We start from the raw sequence: 23,263 nt of genomic DNA, 5'->3' as shown, positions 1-23,263 counted from the left end.
TTCTGCATGGGCAAAATATTTTTTACTCAAAATCTACCCAAATCAGCAATTACTTCTCTGAAATACTTCCAGTGCATTAACATCTTTCCTTAAATTAAGAGTATACTGATGGTGTCACCACCTCCCTACTTTATATTCAATTCCCTTAACTAAAAAACAGTAATATTCTATTTGCCACCTTGATTATTTGCTATACCCGCATACTGGCCTTTTACAAATCATGTGCAGGATGCAGATCCCTCTGCATCTCTTACCTTTAAGCAGCAGTTTTGAGTTTGTACCCCTTTAATGTATCTTAATCCCCAATCTGCTTGAAACTGGTGATCTTGTAGGGTAGAATGCTTCTTGTGTTTTAGTGACTTTGTCAGCTTGTACTTCCATGTATGTAAAATAAGCACAATTAGTGAATAATACAGAAATAAATGTTTCAATCAGGTAGGAAGTTACTGCAAAGCAAGCTGCAGGACCAGAATGGAGATGGTCTGACTGGGAAAAGGAGTTCAACCTATCAAAGCAGATAACTTCACAATCCCTTAAATTATATTCCTTTTTTCCATTTATTTTGTACCAACAGCAAACTTAGATCCCAGTAGCTGGTTATTTCATCAATATTTATCGATAGTAGTTGGGGCCTGATACTGATGCATGTAGCACTCTGCTAATAATAGTCAAGTAGCCCATTAATTCTGTTTTAGCCCATGAAGTAATCCATTACTCATGCCTAGTCTTGGGTGCTTATATTATCCCTAACCTTGTGAACTCTTGTTTTGTGTGGTAGCCACCTTTTTGACTATTTATTGGAAGATTTCTCAAAATGCAGAATAATGCATCCGCTTGTCCTCCATTTACTTTCCTAGTTGCATCCTGAACAAAAACCTCATATTTTTCAAATAAAGTTTTTCTTTAATAATCCTGCCTAATATTTCTACCATATCCTTCTCATCTTTTAGTCATGCAAGCATTTTCCCACAAATTTATAAGAGTCTTTTGGTATACATGTGGAAACTCTTATAATCTGTCTTTTTAAATTTATTAACTGCTCATTAATTCTCATATTCTATTTCTTTCTCTGTCAATTATTTTTGTCATCCATTTCTGGTTCATAAAATTCTTCTATTTCCTTGGCTTACAGTTCATGTTGGAGCAATACAAGCTTTTAATCTAATGCTACTCTTAATTAGCCACAAAGAGATAATTTTTGTTGACGGTTGGTAGCCCAGAATATAGTAGTGATGCCAGAACTTGACTACGTCCAATGGGTTGTCTGTATGGAAGTGAATAAAGACTGTAGAAATTTTGAACAACTTGTCCTTTGTGTCATAGGAGCCCATTCAAGAAAGAAATTGAAAAGGAATGAGGTAATGGTAGGTCATAGCGTAGTCATAGAGATAGTTGTTATTCTCTGCAGCCACAAGCATGGGTCCTGAAGGTAGTGCTGTTTGCCCTGTGCCAGGGTCAAGGACATAGCTTTGAGGTTGGAGATGAATTTGGAATGGGAATGGAACAGTCCATTTGCCACAGTTTATGGAGGAACCACTGACAAAAGAGGCTCTGCTGAGGGAGTATGAAGTCCAAAGATCTACATCAGTAAGCAATCAATGAAGGTAATTAAGTCTGGGTTTCTACTTCTAAAATATGCAAGTTGACAAACAGTCAAACAGATCAGAGAGCTAAAGGATGAATGATGTGGGTGAGAAGTGGTTTGATTTATGACACTATCTTACTGGGAGAAAAGGAAACTGTTCCTTTAGGATGTGCTTCTCATGAATCAGTCAGACCAGTGACTGGACCTGTAAATAAGGCTTTAAATGAAACTGTTGATGGGAGAGTTCAGATGATTGGCAATTTAGGAATTTAAAGAAGAAGTACAAGATAACGATACAGCACAGAGATATAGGCATGATAAACAGGGACTGATCATATAAAAGTTATCACATAGCAGCAACAAAAGGTCAAAATGGGGAAAATGATAACAATCAAAATACAAGACTGTTTAGCTGATGTATTGAATTTGTGGCATAAATAGAGGTAAATGGGTTTTAACTGTTTTCATCATGGGGATACATGGACTTTATCAAGGTCTTTGACAAGGGACTGCGTGGTAAGTCTGGAAGGTTAGATCACATGGGACCCAGAGTGAACTAGCCAATTGGATACACAATTGACTTGACGGTAGGAGACAGAGGGTGGTGGTATAGTGTTGTTTTTCAGACTGGAGGCCTGTGACCAGCCATGTGCCACAGGGATCGGTGCTGTGTCCTCTGTTGTTTGTCATTTATATTAATGATTTGGATGAGAATGTAGGTGGCATGGTTAAGTAAGTTTGCAGAAGACACTAATATTGGTGGTATAGTGGACAGTGAGAAAGGTTATCTAAGATTATAACTGGATCTTAATCAACTGGGCCAGTGAGCCAAAGAATGGCAAATGGAGTTTAATTCAGATAAATGCGATGTATTGCATTTTGGTAAGACAAACCAGGACAGGACTTGCACAGTAAATGGTAGGGCCCTGGGGGGTATTGCAGAACACAGAGATCTAAGCATGTAGCTTCATTATTCCTTGAAAGTGGCAACACAGGGTGGTGAAGAAGGTGCTTGGCATGCTTGCCTTTTTCAGTCAGGATATTGAGTCAGGAGTTGGCACATCATGGTACAGCCGCACAAGGCATTGGTAAGGCCACATTTGGAATACTGCATGCAGTTTTGCTCTAGGAAAGATATTAATAAATTGGAAAGGGTGCAATAAAGATTTAGCAGGATGTAACTGGGAATGGAGGGTTTGAGTTATAAGGAAAGGCTGGATAGGCTAAGAGATTTTTCCCTAGAGCGTAGGAGCCTGAGGGATGACTTTATAGAGGTATATTAAATCATGAAGGGCATAGATAAGGTGAATAGCCACAGTTTTGCCCACAGGGTAGGGGAGTCTAAAATAACAGGGCATAGGTTTAAAGTGAAAGGGGAAAGATTTAAAAGGGGCCCAAGGGGCAACTCTTTCACACAGGGTTAGTGCATATATGGGACGAGCTGCCAGAGGAAGCTATAGAGATGAGTACAATTAAGCCATTTAAAATACATTTGTACAGGTATATGGATAGGAAAGGTTCAGAGAGATATGGGCCTAACGCAGACACCTAGGTGGGCATGGACAAGTTGAGCCAAAGGGCCTGTTTTCCATGCAGTATAGCTCCATGACTCTATATGGTTGCAAGGTTACTCAGATTGGTAACTGAATATTTCTGAGATACTTTACATTTCATGGTGATAGGCAGAATAGTAAAGTGTAGGGGTTTGTGTGGGGTAGGTCTGACAGTAAAGCATGACATTAGGAAAGTTGCGAGAGAGGATCTTGCTCAGAAAATCAAGACTGGAATCAGTTTGGATAGAAATTAGGAATAATCAGAGCAGAAAATTCTGGAAAAAGTACTGTATGTAATTGAATTTCTAAGAGTAGGGTCTGAAATTCAAATATGAGGAGCAAGTCAGCTAAGGTAGATTGGGAAGGTCAATGGGTACCCAGCTCTTAATTTAAATCACTTCCTCAGCTTTTAGAACAAAATGTGGCAATATTCACCAACATGCCTGCATGTGATATCTTTGTTTCTATTCATTTTTCTTTATATCCATTCCTCTGCCTCTGTTCCCTTCAAACTTTTGCTGCTTGGGTATTCCTGTTGTTTTATCAGTTTTGAATTCCTGGGACCAATTGGCTGCACACTCCGTGCTCATTTCCATGAAACCCAGAAATTGACAATTTGGAAATGGGTTGGGATCATGGTTCAGAATTTTGAGATTTTCAATCTCATCCTTTATCTGTTCCTAACCTAGCTGCTTTTTGTCCCTCAAAATAGTTCTATTTTTGAAATGTGTTGGTAGATAAAATTATTCCATGCTGTATGTAACTGTTTTAGTTCCATGAAACAGCAAATACAGTAGGATCTGTAGGAAAATATTTGTGTATAAATAAAATGAAGATACATTTCATAATTTGATGATTTTATTCTTTTTGTGTTCAAGAGGTCAATATCTACTTGAAATGAAAAAACTTGAACTTGCAAGTTTCTGTATCCAATATGCTGCTGAAATCAATCAAGGTACACTTTCATACAATGATCATGTTCTCAAAATTCATTTATTTGTATTTAGTTAGAAGAAAACTTATATATCTAGGTGTGATTAGTTTATTATTCATATGCAAGCCATGATTTTGTGACAGAACCAATTGGCAGAAAATTTGAATCATTCAGTTGTCTGAAGTTTGAATAATATAATTTAGCAATTACATGGATGGAATTTGATGGTATTTTAAGATCTATTCTTATCATCTCAATTGCATAATGCTGTTATTTTTCACTGTTTTGCAATTAAAAATAGACCTTTTCCAGCAAAGAGACATGAAAAATATAACTTCCAGATGGATTTAAAATCTAACATTTAGAAAAGATGGGCAAAGCAGTAAGAGGGATAATATAGCAATATTAATACGGCAGAAGATCAGTGCAGTGGTGAGAAATTATCTTGGCATGGCAGATTATCATGTAGAATTCAGAATTAATTTGGATCAAGCTAAGGAATAGCAAAGGTAATATTGGGTATGGCGTAGATCAGGAAATTATTGGTGCGTGTACTGGGGTAATACAGTAATTATTTAAATTTATATAAAAATGATAAAAAATTAAGAGACTTTAATCTATATATAGATGGAACAAATCAAACCTGCTGTAACAATGTGGAAGATGAATTCATGGAATCTATACAGGATGCTTTTCTAGATTGAGGAGCCAAATAGAGAAAAGCTTTTTTGGATCTTTTTTTGTGAAATGAAAAAGAATTAATTCATAATTCAGGTGTGGTTTGAAGGGTGGCACAACATGGTGGGCCGAAGGGCCTGTATTGTGCTGTATTGTTCTATGTTCTTAATTCTGTTATTAAGGGGCCTTTGAGGAAGAGTAACCATAATGTTTGATTTTTACATTGAGTCTGGAAGTGATATAGTTCAATACAAATCTAGACAAGGTAAATAATGAAAGTAAGAGAAGAGAGTTGCTGTGGTTGATTGCGAGGAAACATTGAAAAATATGACAATGGACAGGCAAGGAAAACTAACATTCAAGGAAATTGGACTTAAATTGCAAAATAAAAATTCCTTCAAGGTGCAAAAATCCAAAAGTAAAGGTGATTAATCTGTGACTGACAAAGAAAAGTTAGTATTGAATCAAAGCAAGAAGATTACTGTAAAACTCCAGAAACCTCAGTACTTTGTGCTGGATTGGCAAATTTTCCATATGGTTGTCTATTACTTCCATTAATACATTAACATACCCTTAAGTAGTATAATAAACTTTCCAGTGAACCAGGTGACTTTAAAGGGAATGTGGAAATGGGACATTGAGCTTAAGGGGAGCTTGGGAATAGGGCCCCATTGTGTTTAAAAGAAGTATGCGAACAGGGCCATGGAAGTGTGGAAAAGAGGCCCTGCTGAACCAGATACCAAACCATCAAGATTTCCAAATAATGGGTTAGTGGATCATCAGACTTTTACCATATATAGTTTCCAGAAAGAGCAGTAGGTCCAAGGAATGTGATTATTTTAGAACTCAGCATAGGAGGACCAACAAATTATTTGGATGGATATGGGCATTCTATAGGTAGGAGGGATTAGCTATGTCTACACTACAATGTGGGCTGAAGGGCCTGTTCTGTGCTGTACTGTTCTAAAATTGATAATGAAAGGCAAAATAGAATACTAGTCTAGACTAGCAAGAAATATAAAGTGAACTGAGAGTTTTTATTAGCTCTATCCAAAGGGAAAGACTAGGGAGGGTAAATGTCCCATACAAAAAGAATCAGGAGAATTTATAATGGGGAATAAGCAAATATCAAAGGAATTAAGCAATTACTTTACACCTGTCCTTATTGAAATGTATAACGTGGCAGATGGAATATAATGTAGAAAAATGCAAGGTCATTCACTTTGGTACACAGAACAGAAAAGCTCTGTATTCAATAGTGTTGATGTTCAAAGGGACATTGTACTCAAGGCTGAAGGTCAACATGCATGTACAGCAAGTGATTAGGAGTGCAAGTGGCATGTTTGCCCTTATTACAAGAGGGTTTGATTAATGTGCAAGGAAGTCTTATTGCAATTGTATAGAGCCATGGTGAGACCACACCTAGAGTATTTTGTGCATCCTTAACTAAGAAAGGGTGTACTTACCGTAAAGAAGGTGCAGTAAAGGCTCAGTGGAATGCTTCCAGGGATGGTAGGTTTTCTGTTTTAGGAGAGGATGAGTAGACTTGGCCTGTGTTCTCTACAGTTTAGAAGAGTGAGAAGAGATCTGATTGAAACTAACAAAATTCTTAAAGGGCTCAACAGACTAGATGTAGGGAGGATGTTCCCTGACTGAGGAGTCTAGAATCTGGGGCAACATTTGAGAATAATTGTGTGGACTATTTAGGGCTGAAATGAGGGGAAATTTCTTCACTCAGAGGGTGGTGAACCTTTGGAATCCTGTATCCCAAAGCTCTGTGAAGGCTCAGTTGTATTCATTCAAAACCAAGTTTGATAGACTTCTGGACATTAAGGGAATCAAGGGATATTGGGATGGTGCTAGAAAATGGCACTGAGCTGGAAGATTACTCATGATCTTGACAAATAGTAGAGCAGGATCAGTGGGCCAGATGGCCTACTCATGCTTCTATTTATTGTTTTCATATAATTTCTGCACCAGAGGCACAAGAGATGAAGTTTGCAGGAGGACTTCGACCATATTATCATGAGAGCACTTATTTTTGCAGTTTTCTTGGATCACATGGTTTTACTTGCACAGTACCAAATCAGGAGGCTTGAATTATTTATCAACATTCTCAGACCACTCCATTGCTTGCCCTTCTCCTCTTGCCCAGTCAGGACAACCTTTGATCCTCAGTCTACACCCCTGCTATGATGCTTCCCCTTCCCCCCCCCACCCCCCCCCCCAAGCCTAGCTTCAATAAAGAGGAATCAAGTTCTACATTCTTTTGTTAAGAAAATATACAATGTCTGGAGGTGCATTGTGCCCAGGGCTTTGGGCTTTTGGCACAACTGAAGTTTTCGTCAGAGGTCCAGTGACAAAGACTAGCTGTCCCCATCTAACATACCCTAACGTGTGCACTAAAATTTCCAGGTCCATGAGCCTGAGTCTGGGAATAAATGATCCACTTAATTTAAATGGTGTAGTCAATTCCTAAAGTGAATGGATCATGAGTTTAAGGTTCAAAATTTGGAATGAATGTTGATCTCTTTTATTGCTTCATTTTTTAAAAACTTTGAATTGCTAATTATGTTAGTGATATTTTTGTTCGTCCAGAGTTCTTTTTAACATGTTATTTTTGTTCACATCATACATTTTCTGTGTAAAGAATTAATGGAGCAAATCAAGACTAACCTGCTACATGGGTAATCACATGGAATGCCTAGTTTACCCCCAATTCACTATTGCAGTCTGTTGATGTCATTAGATGATAAACTCGTGTGGTGTGTATAATCAGCAAACGCTATGTCCAGATTGGCAGATTAATCTAAAATTATCATCCTTGTTTTCTTTTAAATTTACATATATTGAAACAAATTAATACCACTAATTATTTCCTCCAATTATTCATTGTTCTACACTTACAAAAGGGAATCATAAGAACAACCAGAAGATTAATGCTTATATCAATTGTAATATTTTGTAAAACAAAGCTCTATAACTAATGACTTTATCAAGGTTTATGATATAAAAGTCATATAATCTTGTCCTAATGAATCTTGTTTTGTCATTCACTTGATGACACAGCTCTTGACACTTCACCAGTTCAACAAGCTACAGTACAAACTTTTTTGAAAAATTATGACAAAGCTATAGATAGTTTGGAAGGACTTGAAAAATCACCCCCAATTTTAACCTTACTTGGAAAAACTCAAATGAAAGCTGGCAAGCATAAGGTAATGTATAGTTACTGATGTTTTCATCAACGTGACATTGTGAGAGGAGAGATGTGAGATTTTAATGTTGTGTAAGCGGGTCTGGGTTGGGCTATGTTTATGAAAACTTTATCCTGTCTGGAAGCCATTTCTAAGCTCAGGCTCCATTTGAAGGAGGAGGCACAAAAGCTAAAACTTTATTTGGAGACAAGAGACTGAAGATGCTAGAATCTGGAGCAATACACAGTGCTGGAGGAACTCAGCGGGTCAGACAGCATCTATGGAGGGAAATGGACAGTCAACATTTTGGGTTGAGATCCTTCATACCTTGAACCAACTGTCAGATCAGTATAGGCAGGAGTACAGCCTATAGTTGAGGCCACAGAAAATTGCAGATTGCACATCAGTCATCTTAATAAACCTTAGCTTACAAAGATAGCTCCAAGGAGCAGTTGAGGTAGAAGTGTATGTCTCTTTAGGAACTGGGAGAATAAAGTTTTCAGTAATGAGCCTTTCTTTAGCACATCCATCTGGATTCCCATCAATGCCTGTGGCCTTGCACCAAGCCTCTGAGCAAAACCAGTGGAATTATCATGCATGATGCATGGTCAGGCATTTGCAAGTTCTAATATGGCAGGGTGGGTCAATAGAAGTTTCAGTGGAGATTAGAACTAAGTTTTAGAATAAGCAGGCATCCTCCCACATGTTTTACAGTGGAGTACAGATATTGCAAGCAAGTATGTGGGTGGTCTTTGACATAGAAAAGCAAACAGCATTATGAAAACCTTGTTGGTTTGTACATGTTCAGTGGCAGATGAGTTTTGGAAAACAGTCACTGAACTTCACTCTGCAAAGCTGAGAAATGGCATTGCATGAGGGATAACATCATAGCATTCTGCTCTAAAAATCCATTACCCATACAAACATGACTGAAACTGGTAAGTTCCTGGTTGACTATCATTATTGCCTTTTACTCTGAGAAAAGTTGATTTCTATTTGTATTGTGCTCTCAAGCAAAGCTACTTCATGTGGTGGAGAGATCTGCTTCTTTCGAGAAGACCTGCTGGCTCTAGTTGTTATGCATTATAAATAGCTGTGATAGTGGCCACTGTCCTTAATTTTCATTTCCCCCAGATGTTTCTAGTCTTATGGTGGAATTTCATTTAGCATCTCTCTGTCATCTGTTCATAAATAAATAAAGTAGCTCACTCATGAATTGTGTGCCAGAGCTTGCAATTCTGTCATCTTCATATGTGATGATACATCAAAGTGAACAGGCACTGGAGTCTGCACCATTAGCTGGTTTTCTATTGGAGTTGGGCACCATTGACTCTACACAGGTAGCAATGTGAATAGTTGGTGGTGTTAGGGAAATACAAATTCCCATGTCGACTTCTTCTAGGCAGCCACTGCCACCATACTGAGACCAACCACACCACATCAACCCACAACATGAGAATCATCCCTTATATGTTCTTCTTATATCATCTTTGTGATCTTCTAAAAACACATTTTTGTCTTTTTGGATCAACAGGTACAGATTTGGATAATTTGTCAAAAGTCCTTTCAGTTAGCAGGAAAAAGTGTTTCTGATGTTGAATGACAACTAAATTTAGTGGTAATTTAGCTGTGTTGGCATGACATTTTATTTTTTTTCAGCATGAATTATATTGCAAAAATTGTTATGCTGATGAGTTCAGAGTGTTGGCAGCATAATTACAAAATCCAGCACCTAATTCATTCACAGAAATTAGTTGCATCTGATTAGTATAAGACCTTTTTAACCATACTACATTTAATTTTTTATTTAAAACCTAGCCAATTTTTTTGATATTTCTTACTGGGAGTTATGATGAACAGCAGACCTTAGGCAAAGCTTAACATATTTATGCCAGAACATAACAACATCATTCAGTACTAAAATTAAGTATTTGTTTACCTAGCCCACAGCGTGATTCAATGCAAAAAGCTTCTCATGGCAATATACACTTCTGTAAACTTTTTCTTATGTTTAAGATTGTTCATTTTGAAAATGTTGGGGAGCTTAACAATTTTTACTTTCTTTTCGGTGGCAATTATTCTTCTGTCCTCTATCTCTTGTTCTCCCTACCCCCTTTTTCTACACTATAATAGTTCTCCAAACATTAGTCTCAAAGCTTGCAATCTCAATGCTGATTTTATATAATAAATGTTGTATTTGTAATGTAGGAAGCCCTCATCAAATTTCAAGAAACTTTGGATGCTGAACTTGAAAGATCTGCAATAGATGTTACGAGCCCATCAACAGAACTTGCAGATTTATATTATCTCATGGGCTGCTGCTATTCTGAACAGGATAAACTGATAGAGGTAAGAATATTTGCCTAGAAATTGAATGGTGCCAGTAGAGATGCATTAATCAATCAGCGAGCAGTAATGTATGAGCCCAAATTGTTGTGTTTTGTTTGCCGTGGCACAGGCCTTGCTCTTTAAAGGTCATTCTTTTGTGGAAGAGCATGCAAAGGCAGCTCTCTGGGATTGATGCCTGGGATTCAGAAAGCAGGGAAGCTTGGGTGGAGGTTTAAGGTTCAAAAGGGTATGGGTCGGCACCAATTGTGAGGTAAAGGGGTCAAGGTGAGGGATGGTAGGGTTTGGGATGGTAGTGGGGCTAGGTACGACCATCTAGAATTTTACTAGGTAACATAAATGCTCAGTTGGTCCAATCAGCAGTCAGTGGTACAATTGACAATCAGTGGGGAAAGGTCGCAAGTTTGGGTTGGGTTAAGAGTTGTTTTTAGGTGGGGTATTTGGTGTTGCCCTCCCACTCTCAACCCACCTCCAAGGGAGGGCTACATACAAGTAAAATATTTAAAGCCTATGTGAAGTGGTTCCCGTTGCCTTAGAGTGATAACATTGCTGGATACCACTGCATTTGCCCAGCCTCCTCTATGTGCTTATTTATCAGAAGCAAGGAGAACCCAGAAGGAAAATCCACAGATTTTGTGATCCAAGAAGAAATTCCCTGCTTTACAACTGTTTATTTTTTTATTGAAATTGAATTGAGTATTCCATCATATGGTATATGCATGTTAATACTTTTTCTCAGAATTAATCGTTGATATTTTTCAGGCAGTAGATTCATTTAATAAGGCACTGAAAATGTACCCAAAATTTGCTAAAGCGTATTATCAACGTGGGCTGTGCAGAATGAAGCTTCGTGAGGTTAATTGTATCTATGACTTTCACAGAGCACTTGCAATCAACCCTCGGCTCTTTGAGGTATTGAAGTTTCCTTTGTAATTGCGTCTGAATTTAAACAAAATTTATTAATCAGTTAATAAATATTCACTGTTATTACTTTTCAGCATTGTATTTACAGATAGATGACTGCACGTTTTGTGTATTTTTTTAATATTGAGAGTAATAATGAGACAAAAGATTCCAGTTGTTTTAGCGATTATCTTTGAAGGAATTAGGGATGTTGTAGTATTCTTCTGCAATCCTGCTCCAAATTCCACATCAGGATTTTGCTCCCTTCAACCCTATACCATTCTGCCATATACAAATGAATATGCATCATAGTGCTCATGTGATTCTGATAGTGTTCTTGTGTTTCTACCTCGTGGTATTGCCAGGAAATAACCCTAATTATAAAAAATGGTATTATGAAGCATGTTGGAGGAATGTGGGGTTCAATGTGTGGTGAGAGGTGATGGACGTGTCACCTAAGCAATGTGGAGGCCATTGTTTCATACAGTTCTTTTAAACTTAAAGGGCCGCATGGCACCTCTGAAAACTAGCACTATTACAAATGTAAAAATGTTGAGCGGTTATCACAATATTCACTTGTCCTGGTCCTAGGATTCCTGCCTCCAGTATCTGAAACATGGCCTTGATCTCAAATCCCCTTCCTGGATCTTCTACCTGATTCCCATTTTTCCAGTGATATCTGATGCATGGTTAAATAGTTAGTTGTGCCAGCGGAGGCCAAATGTTAAGACTGTGTACCTCTCCCACCAGCACTGGCTTTAGAATAGTAAGGCCAAAGTACAATGTCTGTGGCTTTGCAAATCTCATTTATGACTGATAGACATTAACACAGAATTTTCCCAAATTTATACCCTTTAGCTTTTTACAGCAATATATTTTAGCTTTTGAATGGGATACCCACTGAAAGAGCCAGTCTGCCACACACTCCTACAGTGGAGTGTAGAACCAGATTGTTTCATTGCCAATTAAATGCAGCACACAGTAAAACACACCAGACAATGACTTTGCTTAACTACTACTTTATTAATTGTGATTAGTTCAAACAACTCAAAGATTATCTACAGAGTTTTACAGCTCTTTTAGTTACACAACTCTGTAGTTTACTTTCACAACTTCCAAAACCTACTATTTGTATTCAGGTATTACCCACTCTTGTTGAGCCTGGCCAGGGTTTGATCTTGCTGATTTCTTCTCTGAGTCCTTCATTCAGGGTTGTTTCCTTCAGTGGTTCGTCTCCGTTGTCACTGCTGCCGATCATCTCGAAAGGCACCTTTTTATATAATTTTTCACATACCTTCCAAAGATTGCTTAACTCTTTACTGCCATTTACACAGCTGCAATTCCAATCCTTATTCATAAGAGTATATGTTTCTTTAACTTCTTCAAATTCTTGCTAGCACATTTCATAATTACCTCAACCATTGATTCCTGAGTTATTAGAGTGTTTGCTTTTGCAATTTATCAGACTGTTCCACAAATTTTCAGTTTGCAAAATATCCCCATTTGCTTAGTCTGTCCTCTGGATAGTTCACAGTGGGATAGTTCATAGGGCTATAAAGCTGACTCAGTTATGTCCACGCATTGATAGTGACCAGGTGTTGATTATGTGACCTTCCTTTATTGTGTTGCTTAGTTCTGTAGTTCTCAGCATCTCTGTCTAGCCAGCAGAGTGTCCTCACAGAGCCATATAGGATTCTTGACATTGCTCTGCCTGCTACAGTTTAAGTGAATCAGTGAGCTGACCAGCCCAAACAAGTTAAAATCTTCATCTTTAAGTATTTGTTATTTTTGAAATAAATTAGACATTCGTTGTATGGAATTTCATAATGAATACTGAAAATTATAAGTTAAGTGAGTGCTATTTGAATGGTAAGGAAATGTAAAAGATGTTGGAGGGGAAATAAATTATCACTACAGAAGCACTATTGTTATGTTATGAGGAGAAAGATGAGGATCTTCAGGATGGAAGCAAAGAAATTTAGGTTTCACACCAGGCATTAATATCTAATCGGAAATGTGCTTGGCGATTAATAATTTACTAACCTAAAATACTGTTTCCTTTTAATTGCTCTTTGAGCTACTTAAGCCATTAGATACTGTATCCATGAGGTATAATTTTATCCTTCACAGTTGAACTAAGAACTGCTGTATTAAGATAAACTCAAAAAGGAATTCAGGAGAAATATCTTTTTACCAGAAAATGATTGGAATGTGGAATTTATTACTATATGAAAAAGTTGAGGCGAATGACATGGAAATTTTAAGGTGCAGTTGGATAAACGACACTGAAAGATAAAAGATTATGCTGAGAGTATTAGATGAACTAGAGTATACAGGCTGGGACAAATGGTCTGTTTCTATGCTGTATATCTGATGTAGCTATTTTGTTTGCCCAGGCTCTGGCTTTAGAAAAACAACCGAAAGGTTTAAAGCCCAATGAACCTGCTAGGTGGTTAGTACTTCACAAATCTGAAATATTCTTTTTTTAGCATTGATCTTTGGCCATTCTTAGATTTATCATAGATTTTTTGCGGAGTCTCAAAGTTAGCCTGCTTTTGGGTGTCTCACCAGCAGGATCCCTTCCCTGTAGTGGCAAGCCAAGTTAAAGTCCATAAAAAGTAGAAGCAGGAATTAGCCATTCAATCCCTCATGTCAGGGACCTGATTTCAGTAAGATCATGGCTGATCTTGTACTTCAGTGCCAGTTTCCTGCACTGACCCCATATTAAAGACTAACTACCCTTTGGGTAAGGAAATTTGTAAAGTATAAAAAAAATCTTCAGAGTGAAATAGAAGTAGAGATCAATCTATGTCCTTTTTCCTCTTCAACAAACCTAGAAACTATGTGCCTCAGAAGAAAAAGAATTGCTTCATGACATTTAATGTAAAAGGTTATTTCATGTATAATGTTCCCAATAACCAAGAATGATAAAGTAATGGACTTTTTGTAACATTCTCTATTATTTCTGTAGGTCTACCTAAGTCGAGCTGTGTACTATGCAATGCAGCGACGCTACCTTAAGGGCATTCTAAGCTGTAATGAGGCACTGAAGCTTCAGCCCCAGAGTGTAAGAGCCTTTCTTTGTAGAGGAGCACTGAAATATTATGCTAAGGTATGTGAAACCCTTTTGCTATTTAGTTTAGTGGTTGATAGTTTAATAATGTGATGGCAGTGCTATTTAAGCAATCAAATCAAAGGTAACCTTTCAACTAAATCTGTGCTCTGACAGAATATTAAGGAAATTTTAGCTAGTTGATGTGAGATACAAACTTTCGTTTCTACCATCACCAGCAGCAGAAAAATACACCACCACACTTTGTAAACTTGTGGCCTGGACTATGCCTCAATCTATGATCACTATCATGCCAGGTGATGAACGATAGTTCAGTGAGGAATGCAGTTGGACATCCCAGAAGCAGCACCAGGTATACCTAAAAATGAAAAGGTGCCATAACTAAAAAGGTAAGATGCAGCAACACAGGATTACATACCTACTAAACAGATTGAAATAGATAGAATAGCAATCTCATAATTAAGAGATCAGATCAAAGTTTTACCCCAGTCATGAACAATGGTAGTCAAGTAAACAGCTAATTGGAAGAAGTAGGTCTGAGAATAATCCAGTCCTTAATGATGGCAGGACCCAGCATAGGATTGCTTGAAATAAAACTGAAACATTTGCAATCATGTCCAACCAAAAGTGAGAATAAATTATCCATCTGTTTCCTTCTGTGATCCCACCATCAGAGAAACCAGCCTTCAGCATAATATCACTTTCACAGCATAATATCACTTTCAGCATTACACTTCACATAATGTCAAGAAAATGCAGAGAGCACTGCCTATGGGGACTAGATGACTGTAGTACTGAAGACCTGTGCTCCAGAACTAGCTTGACTGTTCCAGTATAGTTACAACACTGACAACTACTTGACAATGTGGAAAATTTCCCAGATATGTCCTGTACACAAATACAATCAAGCTAATTACTATCCAAATAGTTCACTTTCAATCACTAGCAAACTGATGGAACATGTCATTGATGGTACTACCAAGTGGCAGTTACTCACTTATGCTCAATCTGGGTTTTGACATGATCACGTGGCCTCAGATTTCATTGTCGCCTTGGTCCAAATGTGGACTATAGAGCTCAATTGCAGAGATGAGGTTAAAGTCTCTGCCTTTGACATCAAGGCAACATTTGGCCAAGCCTGGTATCGTGGAGCCCTGGGAAAACTAAAGTCATTGGGCATCAGATTATCCAATAACAGCTGGAATTATACCTTATGCAAGGGGAGGTTCTTGTGGTTCATAGAGTCGTTCAGTGTAGAAATAGCTCCTTCAGCCAATTGAGTCCACGCTAACCACCAAACACCTATTTACACAAATCCCATTTTATGCTCCCCATATTCCCATCAACTCCTTCAGGTTCTATCACTGACCTAAACACTAGGGGCAATTTATAGTGGCAAAATTCCCAGTCCCAGGACATCTGTAGCATAGTGTCATGACAACAACCTTCCTTCAATGTCAGCAAAACAGAAGAGCTGGTCACTAACTTCAGGAAGCAGGGCAGACCACATGCCCCTATATGTATCATTGGTGTTGAGGTTGAAATGGTTGAGAGCTCCAAGTTCCTAGGTGTAAACATCACCAGTAGCTTGTTATGGTCCAACCACTTAGATGCTATGGCCAAGAAAGCACACTAGCGCCTCTACTTCCTCAAGAAGCTAAGGAAATTTGGCATGTCCCCGTTAACCCTCACCAATTTTTATAGATGAACCATAGAAAGCATCCTATCCAGATGTGTCACAGCTTGGTATAGCAGCTGCTCTGCCCAAGACCACAAGAAATTGCAGAGAGTTGTGGACACAGCTCAGTCCATCACAAAAACCAGCCTCCCCTCCATGGACTCTGTCTACACTTCCCACTGCCTCAGTAAAGCAGTCAACATAAGCAAAGTCCCCTCCCACCTGGACATTCTTTCTTCTCCCCCTTCCATTGGACAGAAGATACAAAAGCTTGAAAAACACACACCACCGGGTTCAAAGACTGCTTCTATCCCGCTGTTATAAGACTATTGAACCGACATCTTGTACGATAAAGATGAACTCTTGACATCACAATCTAACTTATCATGGTCTTGCACCACATTGTCTACCTACATTGCACTTTCTGTACAACTGTAACACTACCAATACCACTGAATTCTGCATTCTATTATTGCTTTTCCCTTGTACTGCTTCGATGTACTTATTGTTTTGAAATGATCTGTATCCAAAACAAAGCTTTTCACTGTACCTCGATACACATGACAATAATAAACCAATTACCAATCGCTGCATGGAATCCTCATGCAATGTCCTCAACCCAACCATCTGCAGCCTTCCATCATTCACCTTACTTTTACCATAAGATCAGAAGTGCTGTTATTTATTGATGATTGTGCAGTGTTCAAATTTCATTTCTAACTACTCAGCAAATAAAATAGTCCATCACGTAAAATCTAGACAGCATTCATGCCACTTTGTAAGTAATATTCTTGCTACAGAAGTACCTGGAAATTACCATTTCCAACAAGAGAATAAAGAGTTGAGAAACATTAACTGTTTCACTCTCCACAGGTGCTGCCTGATCTGCTGAGTATTTCCAGCACTTTCTGATTTTATTATAAAAAAGAATCTAACCACCTTGCCTTGACTTTGATGGCATTACCATTAAGGAGTTCCCTCACCATTAACATCCTGTGGTTCACCATTGACCAGAAACTCAACTGTACCAGATACATTAATATTATGGCTACAAGAGCAGTTCAGAGACCAATTATCCTGCAATGAGTACCTCATCTTCTGACCCCAAGCTTTCTCTCCACCTACAAGGCACAAGTTAGATGTGTGATGGAAAATTTTCTACTTGCCTTATTAAGTGCAGCTCCAGCAATTTTTAAGGTGCTCGATGCTGTCCAGAAGAAAACAACCTACCTGATTAGCTACCTAGTCGTTTGGCAACCCATCAACTACCCTAAACATTCATTCTCTCCCACACCCACAGTGCACCAGGCATTGGATAATCTCTCCAGAGTTTAGAAGAATGAGTGGTGATCATATTGAAAGGTACGGAATTCTTCAGGGGCTTAACAGGGTGAATGTGGAGTTGACATTTCGCTTGGCTGGGGTGCTTAAAACCAAGGGTCGTAATCACAAAAAAAAAGTGGTTGACCATTCAAGAAAAAACGGAGAGAAATTTCTTTACCCAGAGTGTAGTGAATGTTTGGAATTCACTCCCCAAGAGGACTATGAAGGTTCAGTCCCCAAGTATATTCAAGACAGAGATCAATGGATTGTTAGAATTGAGGCATAGTGGGTGTGTGCAGGGGTAAAAGATCACCCATGATCTTACTGAAAAGCAGAGCAGATATGAGGGATTGAACAACTTATTCCTGCTTTAAAAGCATATTCTTTAAATTTGTAATCTGGTGCAAACAAGATAAGACTTCTTTATTAGTCGCATGTACCTCGAAACACACAGTGAAATGCATCTTTTTGCATAGAGTGTTCCGGGGGCAGCCCGCAAGTGTCGCCATGCTTCCGGTGCCACTGCCAAATTTGTGCCTATGATAAATTCCAGCTACGTAATGGCAGGTGTTCGGAATCAAGCAGAGTTCTTTTGAGAATGATCTGAACTACCACTGTCGCACATAGACTTAGGGTGGCCACCATTCATACCATCAGGGAAGTTTTCACTTACTTCATCATTAACTGCACAGTGAACCTGCTGGCGTGCTCATCTTAACTGACAGGAATGAGCTTCATGCTGTCCTGAAAGTCCTCCAAAAGATTGGAGAAAATCACTCTTATGCTCTTTGACATCTCTGGCAAGAAGGGCAATGCATCAAGCAATCCGCATGCATCCATAAGAGACTTCTCATGCAAGTCCTTTGGAAAGAATTGGTGTGTAACGTTGCCATTGAAGGATCTTGCAGTCTGGTTTCCCTAGTCCATTGTCCTGAATGCACTACATTAGAGGGAAAATGAGTTTCTATAATTTCTGTGGCACCAGGATCTAAGATGATACTTGGAAATATTGTGCACTAACGTATTGATGTCCTTCTCCACTCCCTCACTAGAGTTTATCTCCAATGGTGATAAACAGGTGGATGTTTCTGGGAGTTGCCAGCGACAAAGGTGAACAGGCATGATAATGCTGAGGTCAGGATGCTGGTAATGGCAGAGCTAACCAGGCACATAAATAAACAGAGGTAGGACATACATTGCTATGAGGAGAGTAGTCATCTGAAAGGATAGGTTTGCTAGATATACTACCATTCATTTTTATTCTTAGATCCTGCATGGATTTTGGGTCTAAAGACATCCAAGCCAATAGTTTGGAGCACAAGCTCCACCTGACACAGCTGTCATCTTCATCTTACAAGAGAAACAAAAACAAAAAAGTGATTGTCAAAGTATTGACAAGAAGATGACTGCCCTGGTGGAAATTGTGTGTGTGTGCACAAGCGCACATGTTCACTTGCTTGTGCAGACACAAATTGGAGTTAATCAATGACCCTTAACCTTGATCACATGAATGAGGTTAGGGAATTCTCATTGCAATATTTTCAAGTTCTTGGGAAGTAATCCTTGGCACTGATCTCTCTGGTGGTAGTCCTCCAATGTCACCATTTCTTAGTGTGGGTGGTTTCCTGTACAGCATGCCTCTCCATTTTTCAATCTTGCCAACTAGGACATCAGGGTTTGTTTCCATGAACATGAGAGTTTGCCTATGTTTCATGTCTTACAGGTTGCTTATATTTCTATCATAGAATCTGATGATGTAAAATAAATCATATAGGAAGTTATGCCTTCCCTGGATGCACAAGTGACTGGCATCAAACTCACTACTCCCACTCCCAATTCCCTGACCAGTGCCAATGACTTCCTCTGTCAAAGCCTTCTCAACTCATTCTTGCTGCTAATTTTCCCATCCACAGCTCCTGCTGACTGTTGCTGGCACACACCAAACTCCACCCCCATCCCACCTTTGTTCTTGGGTTGGGCAGGGATGGTTGGCCTGTAGCATGTGCTCCAGTGGCATTGGCATTCTCAGTGTCAGTTGTGTTGGTTGGCTGAGCTACTTGGTGGGAAAAACTGGCAGAAAGTTGTACCTTGTTCAGAATGACAGCTGCTGGATCTGCATCACTTGGCCCTATTTTCAGGAGCTTGGAACACAATTTGGGCCTCCTAAAATGTTCAAAAATCCAGAAATGACCTCCCAAAATGGCCAAAGATCATGGCTTCTTTGATTTAAAGTTGGAGATTGTTTTGATTTACTGCCTACTCTCCAGTCACTCCTCCTCCTCTTTTATTCTCCCTCTTCCTTTCTCTCTCACTATCCTCCACAGTCTCTCCACCCTATCTTTTCCCCCCTTTCTCACTTTTACTCCACTCTCCCGTGCTCCCTTTCTCTTGCCAACTGCCTTTCAAAGACAAACCACTTTCTTTTGCACTGTTTAAAAATATTGGTTCTCTGCTTTTGTTTCGGAAAGTTTTTGATAAGGTGCCACATAAGACAGCGTTAAACGAAGTAAGAGCCCATAGTATTGGAGGTAACATACTGGTGTGGACTGAGGATTAGTTAACAGATAGAAAACAGTGAGTAGGAATAAATGGGTCATTTTCAGGCTAAGAAATTTGACTGGTGGAGTGTCACGGAGATCTGAACTGGCATCCTGGCTGTTTACAGTCTACTTCAGCAATGTGGAATTGGGGATTAAGTGCAATTTATCCAGTAGAGCTGTTAATACAAAGCTAGGTGACAGTGTGGAGTGTGAGGAGAATGCGGGGAGGCTTTGGGGAATAAAGACAGAATAAGTGAATGTCAAAGGAATGCACATGGAACATAATGTGGAAAGAGGTGAGGTCATCAACTTTGGTGGGAACAAATAGAAAGGCACAGTATTTTTTAAAATAGTAAGAGATTGAAAGGTACCGATGTTCAGAGAGACCTGGCTGTTCATGTACATGAATCACTGAAACTTTACACCAGACTCAGCAAGTAATTACAAAGGGAAATAGTATATTGGCCTTTAATGAAAGAGAATGAGTGTAAGAGAGAAAATATCTTGCTGCATTTGTACATGACCCTGGTGAGGTTGCATCTGGAGAGAAAGTGCACAGATGTGTTTTCCCTACCTAAGGGAAGGATAAGGGTTGGAAGCATTAGCTATTAAGGGAATCAACGATATAGAGTTAGTACAGGATCTAAAAAGTCCAGTAATAAAAGCTACCTGGTGCCAACGACATTTGGGAAACAAAGCGTAGATTGCTTATGCATCTCCAGTTTATTCATCTATTTAAGGGGCAGAAGAACCCATATATATTGAAACAGATTACTATAAACAATCTACAGTATTCCCCTTAACACAGCCACCCCTGCTAATGAAATAAGACACACTTGGCTTTTATCATTTTTGAATTATAATAAATAAAGTATTACTTCTATTAAGTAATATTTATTTTCATAATCAACAAAAACTTGAAAACCATTGTTAACTTTATATTTGAGGTTATAACTGACCCCTCATTCACTGATACTTGGATATACTTGTTCCTGTTTTTAAGGTTTGTTGCGGTGCTCCTACGACCTCACCATTTACTTAATCACTCAAATCAGAAAATTAATTTGAAATACACAATATTCACACAGTGCAAAGTTTTATTTATCAGAAATTTATCCATGCAACTCCAGAAAAAATGGTGCTGTGTTATTGAAAATAAGGTTAGTCAAAAAAAGAGCAATTTTACAAAAATTTCTGGGTGTCACAGCATTCTTTGGGAAATTTGTTTCTTGAATTTCAGTTTGGGATTTTCAATCGCCGTGGCATTTTTTCCCAGTTTAAGACTGCCAAATGAGGTCAACAGGACCCAGAATTCCTCCAGTATGAAAAACATACAGTTCTTCTTTACTCATTGAATAGCCAGGCTTTGTTAACCTTGTTTCCCCTGGAACTGTTATGTTAAGAGCCAACATTTAAACTGCATTCTTTGTCCCTGTCTTTGTGTGCCTTGACTATTTGTCCACAGAGGTCAAAATAAAGTTTATTCTTAGCTTCACAGGCTCTGGATCTTTGCAGGTCCCACAATTTACCACTCACTGCTGCAATAGGGAGATCACTCAAGCTCCATGCACAAGAAGAGACTTCATGCACTTTTTCTTCTGGCAGTCAGAACAGACATTGCCATTTTCCCCAAAGTTTAGGAATACAGAGATTACATTCATGTCCTTACAGACACATTTCCTGGCAAAATACTGCCAGGAATATCTACTCATCCTGCTGGAGTATCTCCATGCCCTGCATTCACTAAGGACGTGCCCCTCGCAGGCACTGTTCTTAATCTGCCTTTCCAGGTCCCTCTGATGCCCATTTGAGCATTCTTCCATCCCCTCCCATCATTGCAACATTCATTCATTTGGTAGCACATAATGAACAGCAGCAGAAATGGACCTCTCTTGCCTCCTTTGCTGTTCAATAAGATCATGGCTAATCTTTAACATCAGCACCAATTTCTAGCACTAACCCAATATTCCTCATTTGCCTTATTATTCAATTCGTCAAAGTCCATCTTAAGTTTACTGAGTGACTGAGCCTAAACAGTCCTTGAGTGTAAAATTACAATGATTCACAACTCTCTGGGTGAAGAAATTTTTTCTCAACCATGTCATAAATGGCCAGCCCCTAATTTTGAGACTCTGATGACTGGCTCTAGACAAATCAAATCTTCATTAATACCCATAAGAATTTGTACATTTCTTTGTTATCAACTTTCATCCTTCTAAACTTCAAAGAAATGACGAGCCTGCACTCCCTTAGTACATGATTCCTTTGGTGAGAAGACCAGACCTGTATACAGTATTCTAGATGCATTCTCACAAGGGCCTTGTATAATTACAGCAAAACATTTCTATTCTTGTATGTATCATCTTGCAATTCAGGTTAACATATAATTTACTTTCCTAATGGATTGCTGTAACTGCTATTAACTTTCAATGATTCGTATACAATGACATCAAGGTCCCACTGAACAGCAACACCTTTCAATCTCTCACCATTTAAATATGACTGTCTTTCTATATTTTTCCCCACTGTGTTCTTGCCCATTCTTGTATCTTGTCTGTATCCTCCCCGAAGCCTCTGCATCCTCCTCGTATCCCACACTGCCATCTAGCTTTGTATCATCAGCACTTTACTGTATCTGGAAAATTATTTATTGGGCTGTGTCCTATTAAGAGCTGGCTGCAAAGATTACACTTTTTTGACTATATGCTGAGAACTGCAAGAGCCTAATACATCAATCTGGAATACTGCTTTGAAACCAACATCACTTTTAGTAGTGTTACACAAGGAAATGCAAGAATGCTTTTCTATGAATAGCGCAATTAAAGTTCTCATTCTTAAGTAACTTTTACAAGCAAGGTTAGAGTGACTCACGGCATTGTTTTAATTCCAAAAAAAATGGTGTGGAGCAATTTCTAGGTCCACCACATATTCTATATTACAATTGTAACCACTTCAAAAGTACTCAATTTGCTGTAAAGCACTTGGGACACACTGAAAATGGTGTAAAATGCACTGCGCAAAACTTTCTTCTTACCTTGAATTTATAATCTTAGAATTAGCACCTGTATTCTGATCAAAGGTGGCTTTTTGCAAAATCTGTAACCAAAGTCTAATTTTTACAGCAAGTCTGAACAAAATGTCTACTTAAAATATGGACCACTTTTGTATTCAATCAGCCTTACTGGTAATCTACCCATTGGCCTGTTTTTTTTGATGGGGGCTCACTGTCCCCACTTATTACCCATGTTCAGAATTCTTATAAACTTATCTTCATCAGTGGCAGAGTTTCAGCAACATAATGAAGTTTCTGACATTATCGGTTTCATTTTTAACAATATAGGAAAATAACAATATCAAATTAACCAAACAAAACTTAAAACACTTAAATCATTTAAAAAAATTAAAAACATTTTTAAAAAGTAACAACATATTCTTTCCTTTATCCCATTTGTC

At 38.5% G+C, this 23,263-nt stretch overlaps 1 protein-coding gene across 1 annotated transcript in view; it reads left to right on the top strand.

The window, feature by feature from the left end:
- Window positions 1–23,263, top strand: part of ttc6 (tetratricopeptide repeat domain 6) — a 165,070-nt gene that overhangs the window by 110,363 nt on the left and 31,444 nt on the right. The window contains exons 19-23 of the mRNA XM_052015541.1: window positions 4,017–4,093; window positions 7,820–7,968; window positions 10,156–10,296; window positions 11,056–11,205; window positions 14,168–14,308. Of these exons, the coding sequence (XP_051871501.1) occupies window positions 4,017–4,093; window positions 7,820–7,968; window positions 10,156–10,296; window positions 11,056–11,205; window positions 14,168–14,308 (658 nt within the window). The remainder of the gene's footprint in view (window positions 1–4,016; window positions 4,094–7,819; window positions 7,969–10,155; window positions 10,297–11,055; window positions 11,206–14,167; window positions 14,309–23,263) is intronic.

Source organism: Pristis pectinata, chromosome 1, assembly GCF_009764475.1.
Source record: "Pristis pectinata isolate sPriPec2 chromosome 1, sPriPec2.1.pri, whole genome shotgun sequence".
Taxonomy (NCBI): domain Eukaryota; kingdom Metazoa; phylum Chordata; class Chondrichthyes; order Rhinopristiformes; family Pristidae; genus Pristis; species Pristis pectinata.
Note: the sequence above shows the minus strand (reverse complement) of the source record. Positions and strands in the feature narration are given on the sequence as shown.